The 13,442-nt window shown below is 37.9% G+C and overlaps 1 protein-coding gene and 1 long non-coding RNA gene across 2 annotated transcripts in view; one reads left to right on the forward strand and one right to left on the reverse strand.

The window, feature by feature from the left end:
• The window catches only part of LOC141276895 (uncharacterized), a 185,687-nt gene extending 185,339 nt beyond the window's left edge, over positions 1–348 (forward strand). The window contains exon 3 of the long non-coding RNA XR_012327214.1: positions 135–348. This is a non-coding gene — a long non-coding RNA (uncharacterized lncRNA). The remainder of the gene's footprint in view (positions 1–134) is intronic.
• EYA1 (EYA transcriptional coactivator and phosphatase 1) overlaps positions 1–13,442 on the reverse strand; it is a 159,307-nt gene that overhangs the window by 3,162 nt on the left and 142,703 nt on the right. The window contains exon 17 of the mRNA XM_019925191.3: positions 11,788–11,888. Within this exon, the coding sequence (XP_019780750.1) occupies positions 11,788–11,888 (101 nt within the window). The remainder of the gene's footprint in view (positions 1–11,787; positions 11,889–13,442) is intronic.

Genomic DNA, 13,442 nt, shown 5'->3' on the forward strand with positions numbered 1-13,442 from the left:
AACCAAGTACTAGAGATTTCTTTTTAAAAATTTATGAAAAAAAAAATTTATGATGTCCCACTTGGCAATTTTAGATCATAAAAGTAGACTGTACTATTTTGCATTCATTCATTAGTGATTTTTCGCATTCACAGGCATGGTGTAGAAGACATCCCCAGCCCACCCTCTCACAGTCTGTGGGTGAGTAGCAGAAATGAACAACATAACTGATTCACTTTGTTATAAAGCAGAAACTAACACACCATTGTAAAGCAATTATACTCTAATAAAGATGTAAAAAAAAAAGTTACAGTAAAAATACAAAAAAAAAAGAAATGAACAACAATCATGAATGTTCACCTAAAAGGAATAGGCGGGGGTAATTCCCTTTGCCTGGGGAACTGGGAGAGACACTGGTAAGAGGAGGTCATAGCTGAGCTAGTTATGAAAGGCTGATCATTCAGGAGAGCACTGTAATGTCTCTGTGCGTGTGAAGGGGGCTGGGGCAGAGGACAAAGGAGAAGTTCATTGTTAGGATACTGGCTGTGAGAGAGAAAGACATGGCTGTGACATTACCGGCTGTAGGAGCCAAGTGGTGCAGGACCTGGTTAGCCCTGTTAAAGAGTTTATTAATAATAATGATAGTTATGATTAACATTTAATAGTGATAGTTATGATTAACACTTAATAGTGACTAATTCTAAGAAGACTGAGTCTAGTGGAGAGAACAGGGGAGTCAAACATGTTAACAAGTAATTAGAACTAATATTGCAAAATAACATTTTCCCTAACTAAGCACATACTGATGTGAAGCTTTTATGGACCGACAAGAGCTTCCCAGGGCAACTGGGTGCAAAGTAAACAAGTTTTTTCCCTGAATCAATGTTTAGCGTGGAACAAATATTTCTTATATGAAGACAGAGAGATATGGTGGCAAAAGAGGAAAAGAAAAGCAGGTTCTAGAAAGAGGAGACCTGGGTTATACTCTCAACTCTGACTTTTGTCATGATTCGTCATGATTCAAAGTCATGTTACTAATCTCCCTGGAGCCCCAGTTTGTTTATTTGCAAAATAAGGGTTTAGGGGAAATGACTCAGGGTTGCTTCTCGGTTTAATAAAGTCTATAAACTTTTTCATTAAAATATTCTATTACTTGTACAGCTCTGTAGCTACAGCAGATTTGTAAAGTAATATACATACATATGATCCTACTGCCAAGAACCAGCAGGCAAGACATATCTGCTGAAACTATTTCATTACAATGTAAGGCAGTGTGGGACTAAGAATCAAACTGACCTTGCCAGAGAAATGAGGTAAGAAAAATAAATAAAAGCATCAGAATTGGAAAGGGAGAAGTAAAACTATTTGCAGATGACATGATTTTATATATAGAAAATCCTAAAGACTCCAAGATTTTATATATAGAAAATCCTAAAGACTCCAAGAAAAGAACTGTTAGATCTAATCAATGAATTCAGTAAAGTTTCAGGATACAAAAATCAGCATTTTATACACTAAGAACAAATGATCTGATAATAAAGAAAGTGATTCCATTTACAATAAAGCATCAAAAACAATAAAATACTTAAAAAGTGAAGGATTTCTACACTGAAAATTATAAGACATGGATGAAAGAAATTGAAGAAGACACAAATAATAAATGGAAAGGTATCTCATGTTCATGGATTAGAAGAATTAATATTGTTAAAATGCCATCTACAGATTCAATGTGATCTCTATCAAAATTCCAATGGTGTTCTTTTACAGAAGTAGAAAAAACAATCCTAAAATGTATACAGAACTAAAAGACCCCAAATAGCCAAAGCAATCCTGAGAAAGAACAAAGTGGGAGGCAACACACTTCCTGATTTCAAGCTATATTATAAATGTATGGTAATCAAAACAGTATGGTACGGGCATGAAAACAGACACATGGAAAATGGAACAGAATCAAGAGCCCAGAAATAAACCCATGTATATATGCTAAACTAATATTTTACAAGGGAGCCAAGAATACTCACTGGAGAAAAGACAGTCTCTTCAATAAATGCTGCTGGGAATACTGGCTATTCACATGTATAAGAATGCAACGATTAACCTGAAAAGGACTAAAGACTTAAATGTAAGACCAGAAACCATAAAAACTCCTATATGAAAACACCGAAAAAAATGTTTGGCTCCTTGACATCAGCCTTGGCAATTATTTTTTGGATGTGACACCTAAAGCAAAAGCAACAAAATAAAAAATAAACATGTGGACTAAATCAAACTAAAAAGCTTTTGCACAGCAAAAGGAACATTTGACAAAATGAAAAAAACAACCTATGGAGTGAGAAAAAAATGTTTGTAAGCCATATATCTGATGAGGGGTTAGTATCATACAACTCAATAGCAAAACAAAAATAATCCAATTTAAAAATTGGGCAGAGGACCTGAATAGACATTTTTGTAAAGAAGATATACAAATGGCCAACAGGTACATGAAGAGGTGCTCACCATCACTTCTCAGGGAAGTGCAAATCAAAACCACAATGAGATACCAGCTCACGCCTGTTAGAATGGCCTTCATCAAAAAGTTAAGAGGGGCTTCCCTGGTGGTGCAGTGGTTGAGAGTCCGCCTGCCGATGCAGGGGACACGGGTTCGTGCCCCGGTCTGGGAAGATCCCGTGAGCCATGGCCGCTGAGCCTGCACGTCCGGAGCCTTGCTCCGCAACGGGAGAGGCCACAACAGTGAGAGGCCCGCGTACCGCAAAAAAAAAAAAAAAAAAAAAAGGTAACAAATGCTGATGAGGATGTAGAGAAAAGGGAACCCTTACGCACTGTTGGTCAGAATGTAAATGGGTACAACCACTATGGAAAAGTGTATGGCGGTTCCTCAAAAAATTGAAAACAGAACTACCCCATGATTAGACAGTCCCACTTCTGGGTATATACATGCCCAAAGGAAATGAAAACACTAAAGAGATATCTGCACCCTCATGTTCATGGCAGCACTATTTACAATAGCCAAGACGTGGAAGCACCCAAGGTGTCCACTGACAGATGAATGGATAAAGGCATTGTGATATATACATGATTGAATATTATTCAGCCATAAAAAAGAAGGAAATCCTGCCATTTGGGACAACATGGACAGACACTGAGGGCATTATGCTAAGTGAAATAAGTCACACAAAGACAAATATTGTATGATCTCACTTATGTGTGGAAGCTAAAAAAAACAAAAAAAAACGGAAGTCATGGAAAAGGAGATTAGATTTGTGGTTACCAGAGGCAAAGGGTGGGGGAGGGGAAATTGGATGAAGGTGGCCAAAAGATACACATTTCCAGTTATAAGATAAAAAAGTACTGGGGCTGTAACATACAACATGATGACTGTAGTTAACACTGCTGTATGATATATGTGAAAGCTAAGAGTAGTAGATCCTAAGAGTTCTCATCACAAGAAAAACATTTTTTTTGTATCTATAGGAGATGATGGATGTCAACAAAACTTATTGTGGTAATTATTTCACAGTATATGTAAGTCAAGTCATTAGGCTGTACACCTTAAACTTATACAGTGCTGAATGCCAATTATATCTCAAGAAAACAGAGAATCAAAATGATAAATTCAGAGAGAACTCAGCTGTAAGCTGGAGAGGGTAAATTGGGCCTGTATTGAATTTGTGAAATGGGCAAATTTGGTTAGGTAGATGGAGAGGGATGGGACTCCCAGTCAGGAGATGGTATGTGACAAAGGTGGGATGCACAGAGTACTTAGTGTGGAGGAGATGGGGCTGGAATGGTGTGTTCATAACGAACACTAATAAGAAAGGAGATTTTTTTTCCAGGTAGAAGTATGTTATGCAATTTAATGAGGCACTAAAGGAAGGATGGATTGGAGGTGTGGCTGGCTGGTAGCAGAGAAACTAGGCAAAGGAACAGTGGAAATGGAGTGGGTGCAATGGATGGGAGACACACTGTAAAGACAGAGTTCTTGCTAATGGGGGATGGGTTGGAGGTAGAGAACACCAAAGCAAATCTGAGTGGGCGAACTGGTTTGGGACAGTAGAATTCATCTGCTGATATGCAGGTGGATGAAATGGGATACCTACATGGAGAGAGTCCATCAGGTAACTAGAGCCAGGGGACTAAAACACAGCTAAACCACAAATCTTAACAACAGTGATAGCCTAAACTGATGTGTATATGATTAGTTTATCAAGATTAGCATATATTGAGAGAAATGGGCACCAAGACCTAAATCTTGGGAAGTAGCACACGTTTTGGGATCATTAGAACCAAAATATTCCCTAATGATAAAATAAGGACACATCCTTTGTTCCTCTTGCCCACATGTGCAGCTTTCCAAATCCCCTTCTGCCAACTTTCCTCCTTGTCTGGTATTTTGCATTTATCCCTTCTGGGTATACATAAGATCAGTAATATAAAAAGCTGGGTGTGTGGACACATGTAATTTGAATATTGCTGAATTATTAAAAATGTATTAAGAAAATGTTTCAAAACCATAAAAGCACATAACCTTTGCCCCAGGTATTGCACTTCTAGGAATTTATCCCACAGATATACTTGCCCACGCATGAACCACGTAAAGACCACTCACTGCAGAACTGTTTACAATAATAAACACTGGCAACCACTGAAATGTTAAGCCCCAGGGGACTCGTTAAACTACAACATATCAAGGTAATGGAATTGTGATGCGGCCATTTATAAGAATTAGAGATGCAGAGCTCCATGTACTAATATGGAATAACTACCAGGATATATATTAAGTGAAAAAAGCAGGCACGGAAAAAAAAGTGTATAGTTACCATTTGTATAAAAAATAAAGAACAGATCTGTGCTTTCCTATGCATATATTATCTCTAGAAAATTTGCATATGGAGGTACAAATACTTCTCAAATTGTAAATAAAGAGATATTCTGAGAACTCATGAAGCTTACTGCACAGTTTTGCTCTTTGACTATTTGTATATCTGTGTCCCCTCTGGACAGGAGTGAGCTCTTTAAGAATAAAGATGAAATCCAATTTAAGACCTGGCATACAGTATGTGCTCATTAAGTTAAATGAATGTAATGGCTTTAGAGTAATAAAATTCTGTACTCAGTAATCCCTATGTCTCACTGAAATAAAACTAAAAGCAAAAACTTGCATTAAGAATGTTCTTTTAGAAAAAGAAGTTCTTATTTTTCTCCTAAATAAACTCACAATCAAGCATTATTAAGCAGATTCTCAGCTTCATCTTGGTTTTCAGCAAGTTTTGGAATGCACATTGAAAATGGACATTTTTTGATGAAGCGTTTGTCATTATGCAGAATAATGGTGCTTGCCATCCCCCCTTCCCTCCATGTTATTCACAAGAGATTCATTTTAAGTAATTCTCTAAAAAGTAAATAAAGTCAGAGTTATAAAACAAGGCTGTTTTTACTCTAGAAACCAAAACTGCTGTCAGTGTGCAGAAGACTATTATTTACATTTTGATTTTTTTTTAAATCATACATAGGCCTAATTATTTTCACTTGAGGAATGTTGTATTAGGGAAACAAAAAATTTTATGGTAAAAAAAATAAGCATGGCAGATTTTGACAACAAAGACATATATCAAAGAAAGATATCCACCAGTAGTGAGATGGCTTCTCTGAATGGTCTTTCTAGGAACAAAGAGGTGCTCAGAGAAAACTCTTACAAGAGATCTTTTTAGAATTTGTCCATTTCTTCTAGGGTGAAAAAGGGAAAGCATTTCCTCTAAGATCAGGAACAAGACAAGGATGTCTAGTCTCACCACTATTATTCAACACAGTCTTGGAAGTCCTAGCCACAGCAATCACAGAAGAAAAAGAAATAAAAGGAATCCAAATTGGAAAAGAAGAAGTAAAACTGTCACTGTTTGCAGATGACATGATACTATACATAGAAAACCCTAAAGATGCTACCAGAAAACTACTAGAGCTCATCAATGAATTTGGTAAAGTTGCAGGATACAAAATTAATACACAGAAATCTCTTGCATTCCTATACGCTAACAATGAAAGGTCAGAAAGAGAAATCAAGGCAACAATTCCATTTACCATCACATCAAAAAGAATAAAATACATAGGAATAAACCTACATAAGGAGGCAAAAGACCTGTACTCAGAAAACTGTAAGATACTGATGAACGCAATCAAAGAATGACAGCAACAGATGGAGAGATATACCATGTTCTTGGATTGGAAAAATCAACATTGTGAAAATGACTGTACTGCCCAAAGCAATCTACAGATTCAATGCAATCCCTATCAAATTACCAATGGTATTTTTCACAGAAATAGAACAACAATTTTTACAATTTCTATGGAAACACAAAAGACCCCGAATAGCCAAAGCAATGTTGAGAATGAAAAACGGAGCTGGAGGAATCAGGCTCCCTGACTTCAGACTATACGACAAAGCTACAGTAATCAAGACAGAATGGTACTGGCACAAAAACAGAAACATAGATCAATGGAACAAGATAGAAAGCCGAGAGATAAACCCACACACCTATGGTCCCCTAATCTATGACAAAGGAGGCAAGAATATACAATGGAGCAGACAGTCTCTTCAATAAGTGGTGCTGGGAAAACTGGACAGCTACATGTAAAAGAACGAAGTTAGAACAATCCCTAACACCATACACAAAAATAAACTCAGAATGGATTAAAGACCTAAATATAAGACTGGACACTATAAAACTCTTAGAGGAAAACGTAGGCAGAACACTCCTGGACATAAATAGCAGCAAGATCTTTTCTGACCCACCTCCTAGAGAAACGGAAATAAAAATAAACAAATGGGACCTAATTAAACTTAGAAGCTTTTGCACAGCAAAGGAAACCATAAACAAGACGAAAACACAACCCTCAGAATGGGAGAAAATATTTGCAAACAAAGCAACTGACAGGGCATTAATCTCTAAAATATACAAATAGCTCATGCAGCTCAATATCAAAAAAACAACCCAATTAAAAAATGGGCAGAAGACTTAAATAGACATTTCTCCAAAGATGACATACAAATGGCCAACTAACATGAAAAGATGCTCAACATCACTAATTATTAGAGAAATGCAAATCAAAACTACAATGAGGTATCACCTCACACCTGTGGGAATGGCCACCATCAAAAAAATCTAGAAACAATAAATGCTGGAGAGGGTGTGGACAAAAGGGAACCCTCTTGCACTGTTGGTGGGAATGTATACTGGTGCAGCCACTATGGAGAACAATATGGAGCTTCCTTAAAAAACTAAAAATAGAACTACCATATGATCCAGCAATCCCAGTTCTGGGAATATATCCAGAGAAAACTATAATTTGAAAAATATACATGCACCCCCCAACGTTCACAGCAGCACTATTTACAACAGGCAGGACATGGAAGCAACCTAAATGTCCATTAATGGAGGAACAGAAAAAAATGTGGTACGTACAGTGGAATATCAGCCATAAAAAAGAACAAAATAATGCCGTTTGCAGCAACAATGGATGGACCTAGAGATTGTCACACTGAGTGAAGTAAGTCAAACAGAGAAAGACAAGTATCATATATCGCTTATATGTTGATTCTAGAAAAAGGGTACAAATGAACTTATCTACAAAACAGAAAACAAAGTTATGGTTATCAGGGGGTAAGTGGTGGGGGAGGGATAAATTGGAAGATTGGGATTGACATAAACACAGTACTATATATAAGATAGATAATAACTAAGTAAGGACCTACTGTATATAGCACAGGGAACTTCACTCGATATTATGTAATGGCCTATATGGGAAAAGAGTCTAAAAAAGAGTTGATATATGTAAAAAAGAGTTGATATATGTATATGTATAACAGACTCACTTTCTGTACACCTGAAACTAATACAACATTGTAAATCAACTATACTCCCATAAAAATTTTGAAAAAAGAGATCTTTTTAGAATAACATTGTTTTTTTAAAAAAACAAAGGTATTTCTAACCTTTTCTCTTTGAAGCGTTTTTTTTTTAATGATATGGATTATAGAATTAGATAAAATTACTGATGAAACTCCTGGGACTGTATTGCTAAAGAGAACAAAGGTGACAGAGCAGACTTCAAGTGACCATAACAAAACGGGTAACTGGCAGAATACTTACTAGTTTTCATTTCCGGGCTTAAAAAAATAACTACCTCTAGCAAAAGAACATTATTTAGGGAGATGAAAGACATCTCTACAGGGAAGAGAGGAGACTGTTGTATTAGATTTTTAAAAGGACATAGGAAATGAAGAGAGGCAGCTAAATGGTTAAAATTGATTTAGAAGAAATGCAAAATGTTTTGATTTTGCAAAACATTTTAGTGCCCAAACTTGCAGAACTTCACTGGTTCACTGTTAGTTTTATTTAATCTGAAATGCTTGTGAACCAAATTATAAACTAAAATTAATGATTTATTTGTTAAATTTTAATCATGAGTGTAAAATTGGGAGAAAGAGAACACAACATAGTTCTATCTACCTCCCAAAAGGAAAGAAACTGCACACTATATTCCAACAATTTAAAAAAAGCATTAAAATGTTTTTTTGTAAATCAAATCATATTTAAGATATGTAAGTAAAGTCTGTAATTTGAAGGAATTTTGTGCTGAATCTCACAGATATAATTGGCTTCAAATCCTAGTTTGGTGACTTTCTAGCTGTGTGAGCTTGGCCAAAGTATTTACCTTCCTGTGCCTCCGTTTCCTCATCTATAAAAGAGGTCTGAGGGCTCCTGCCTCATAGAATTGTTGTGAGGATTTAATGAGATAATGGATAGGAAGTGCCTAAAAGAGGTTCTGGGACATAATAAGGGCTTTATAACTGATAGTAAGGATAACCATCTCTTTATTTCTTTAGCTTGAATTTTCATATAGAGTTTGCTAAATTGTAGTGTTCCCTTAAATTAAATATTTCCCTTAAAAATATTAAATATTCTCTATTTCTATGCAGAACCCCAAACATTAAATATACTCATTATTTACTGTGAACTATTAGATCCTTGTCTTTTAACTCATGCACTAAGTACTGCTGTTTAAATACTAGTTAACCTAGAAAGCTTAGACAGACTATAAGAAAGGAATGGTCAATTTGTCCCTCAGGATGATAGATTTATGACATCTGAATCATAGGCACAATTATTAGGAATCTGACTATTTCTGAAAAATCTGTACACTTAACAAACACACATAAAGTTCTTACAACTCCTGGTTATGGTTTCATTAGAGTTCCCATGCTGGTAGCTCTCAAGGTGCAAAGAGTTCCTTTGTAACAGAGAGTACTGGACTGATTGCATACACTTATCCCAAGAAATCAGAACAGAAAGTTGAAGCTACAAGCATTCATTTACAGTCAAAAAATTTAAAGAGGATGTTTGTCGTAGGCAGCTGCCTAATTCTTTTTGGTATAGGTGTGTGTGTTTGTCCTGAATAGAAAGAATAACATGTCCAAAGACAAACAGTGGAAACAACTTTAACTGTTCTTCAAAGAGAGCAAGTACTCAGTACTGTTACTACTTTCAATTCTAACATCAAATCACGAATTCCTTTACTTTTCCCATCTTGTGTTCACCCACACAAATATCTAAGAAACATACTTGTGTTCTTTGAATTTTAGGTCATCACTTTCATAAACATTCTTCTGTCTACCACAAGCTAGAAAGCCACATTTTGGCAACCTCCTCTTGAAATTAAAATATTTTGGTGAGTACTAGGTGGAGAAGGACCAGCTTGGAAGGCAGATTGACACACCTTGGCCCTGGGCCATACTGGCATGAAATGCTGCTCTTCAATTCTGTGATGCTCAGAGGTGCAAATCTATCCCATGTTCCCATAGCCACTAGGAGGTCCTGTCTAGAAATGGCAGGGGATTCCAGAGGCTTTCTCAGGAAAAAGATTTGAGTCTGGATGTTCACCAAATATTCTCTTTAACTCTCCAGGGTTGAGTTTTGGGTACTCTGTTTAGTCTGGGACAGATTTCTTTTTATGAAGACAGCCCAAAGGGCTAACAGATGTACCTAATGACAATGGTGGTTGGCCACTGGTGAAGCTGGAACGCAGAATTAGTGCTTAGATAGCAAATACCGCTTAGAATCAAGCTTTAAAAAAGTGTGTGTGGGTTTCTACCAGCACCGAACACACGTGGGGAGACTGTAATCATGGGCACATTGTGTATCTATGGGTGTAAGTGAAATCTATTATTTATAGCATTAGGGTCAGCTTCTATGCTTCTACTGGAATTCAGAGGCACTGAAGGTGAATTAAGTATTCTTGGACTCTATAAGGAGGCTGGCCACGTGCCATGCTTAATGCTGCATCTATGGGCTGGTGCCATTTCTGGAGTATACTGGAATATTCCAGAAGAGCTTGCCTCCTTTATGGAAAAATGACTTCTATGAGTGAGTGTATGGGGAAGAGAAGAAAAAAATTATTCTATTGCTTAATCTCATAAAATAATTAATGCTCTTCAATTTAAGAAATATTAGTGCATGACTGTGCCAAGATTTAGGGAACTGTAAAAAAAAAAAAAAAAAATGAAGACAGAGTCTCAAACAGCAATCAAGCAAAATAAGATCCCTACATCTCAGGAGCTCACACTTCACTGCTGAAACAGGCACATGCGCAAATGATTAATAATAAGAGCTGCCATTTGTTGCATACCTCATATGTATCAGGCTCTGTTTTATACCTGAACTAAATCTAATCCTTAAAATAGCCAATGAGCTAGGTGCTGCTGTAATCTCCATGTACAGTTACGGAAAGAGAATGGTAAAGTAACTTTTTCGAAGTCACAGAACTGGTAAAATGGTAGAGCTGTCATTCAAACCCAGGGTATCTGGCTCAAGAATCCGAGTTATTTACCAGAGCTTCTGCAATTAAAGTATAAGTGGTGCTACTATAACTGAGTTCGTATAAACAAAGGAAATAGAAAAGGTGGTATGTAAACTGGATTTTGAAAAATGAGTAAGACAGTGACAGTAGGGCACTGGGAAGAGGAGCATTCCAGGCACAACAGCAGCAGGAAGGAGGTGCTGGGCGTGGCCGAAGGAGAGTAAGAAGACCAACGTGCCTACGTTGTTTCTAGATTGTGAAGACCCTGAGTGCCAGGATAAGGAATGTGGCTCCTTCCCCACCTTTAAAATACAATGAAGGACATTCATGAGAAAGCTTTTGCTACGGGAAATGACAGAATCACACTTGCAGGGATGCAGAAGAATAACAAGAAATATCATGGGCAAACGGGGAGTCAAGGGACCTGCTCCTTTCCTCCTTTTTGAGCATCCCAAAAGAGGCAAGCATCGACCTCGTGATCAAAAGAAGGCACCGTACTCTAGGGCAGAAAATAGTTTTGCAAGCCAGCTCTGATTAGCTCCTAGAATCTTTCTGAACTGATGTCTGGAAGGTTCTTAGGCTGCATCCAGGCTCAGGTAACGGACGCCTAATCACCTGGCGATGTCTGCCATGGGTGCAGAAAGCGGCAAGAGCAGGCATGTGCGCTGTCTCTGTTCCGGATGATGGCTGCAGAACTAAGCCTCCTTTTCTGTTCCCCAAGTCTACATTCTGTGAAGACCAGCCATCCATGACCCCCGAGCTTGTGAATACCACTCTTCAAAAAGCTCGCTTCAATAATGACTTAATTCTACTCTGCCCTTGGTCAGCACTTACGGTTCAGAACACATTCATGATCTGTTTCAGAGAAATGGCATGTGTTGAAATGATCCAGTTCTGAAGATTCTGAGGAGTAAGAAAAATTAAAGGGCGCAAGAGGCACCAAGGAGGAACACTCACCTTTTTCGCCCCTTGTTCCTCTTCCACACCGTCTCCTATGACAACATACACCACTTTTCTTCCAAACCTCTGAATTATCCTCTCAAAACAGCTTTCCTTTCCTAATGAACAAAAGTACATTGTGAAAAAATGTAAAGTTTGAGTAAGTCAGCACTCTAGGGCTTAAACTTTTTATATAAAATGCTTTTTCCATGCTTCTGATCCAAGTCTATCGTACTTGTGCAAACTAGGAAAAGAGTGCTTTTATATGCCATTTGGGGAGTATGTAGAACAGCACAATACAGCAAAAACTGTAAATGAACGACCCATGTGGTGTCCTGTCCCTTGGGAATGGACAATTTTAGTACTTTTTCTCCCCCAAGACTCATTTATTAAAAAGTAGAATCTAGATCTCAGTAGAGCATTTGGTGGAAAAAGTATTGTTTGGAAATAGTACTTTTCCCCCTACAAGCTGAGACTAAATGAAAGCATGCCATTCTGGCAAAATATTTTAACTTGACTTAAAAAATGTTTCATGATCTATCAAACTCTGAATACAGTATCTGATCGAAAGACTGTTGACAAGGATGAACAAAACCGAAGGATTGGTTTTGTTACGGCAAGAGAAATCCAACACTGGACTTAGTTTATCCCTTCATTTTCAGGTTGGGATGCTCTTTGAATGAAAGACACCCTCCCCCCACCCAGGCCTAATGCATTGACCTGAAATATTCTTGGAAAACTGTTTCTGAAATGAATGTCAGGTAATTTGGCGCCCTACAAGAGAGAGCGTGCTTACCTGGCCCAGACACCTAATGCTCAGTAAAGCGCTTTCCTAGAGGAAAAGTGGGATAAAGGTAACAGGATACCTGTACCTATCTATTATCTTTCCCATGTCAAGACTTAGTTTAGGCGCCCGTGGCAGCTACACTGTAAGCACGTCCCTGTAGTTAATGTGGCCATTGTTGCTTCTTGGAGCAGGAACTGGGGTTCCAAGTCCTGGGCTGCCAATAAGGTCATTTTAATGGACAATGGGACAGTTTATAGGTTTCAAATGTGAATGGCTGAACGGGGCCTGTACCTCTTTCAAATAAGGATCAGATATACACACGAACAAATTGCTTGTTTGCTTAAACAAATGTCTGCTTTATATTTGTATTTTGCACTAAAATCTCTAGTTTGCATCTGACAGAACGAAATAAGGCCAGCCTTCTTCAAAGGATGTCATTTCAATGCTTCTTCAGTTGCCCTCTAACCTGTGAAATATTAAATCACCTTGAGAAACAAATACAAAGGATGGTTTTCACTGCAAAAAATATGTAACCAAACAGTCAGATGTCATGAAACTTTCTTTCCCCGCTTAGAGGGAAATGTTTATGTGGCTTTGTAAAGTTTCCTTTTCATGGAAAAAAGGAAGGTAAACTCAATGTTATTTAAAAGTAAGTCCCCAACCTTTTTGGCACCAGGGATTGGTTTCATGGAAGACCATTTTTCCATGGACCGAGGGGGTGGGGGTGGGGGGTGGTCAGGGGCCGGGAGATGGGGATGGTTCAGGCAGCAACCCCAGCAATGCTTTGCTCCCCCTTCCGCCGCTCAGCTCCTGCTGTGCATGTGGGGTGGGGAACCCTGGCCTACAAGGAAAATTCCTGGGTGGTTTTCTGCATTGATCCCCAAAT

The sequence above is a fragment of the Tursiops truncatus genome, chromosome 17 (genome assembly GCF_011762595.2).
Source record: "Tursiops truncatus isolate mTurTru1 chromosome 17, mTurTru1.mat.Y, whole genome shotgun sequence".
In the NCBI taxonomy this organism is placed as follows: domain Eukaryota; kingdom Metazoa; phylum Chordata; class Mammalia; order Artiodactyla; family Delphinidae; genus Tursiops; species Tursiops truncatus.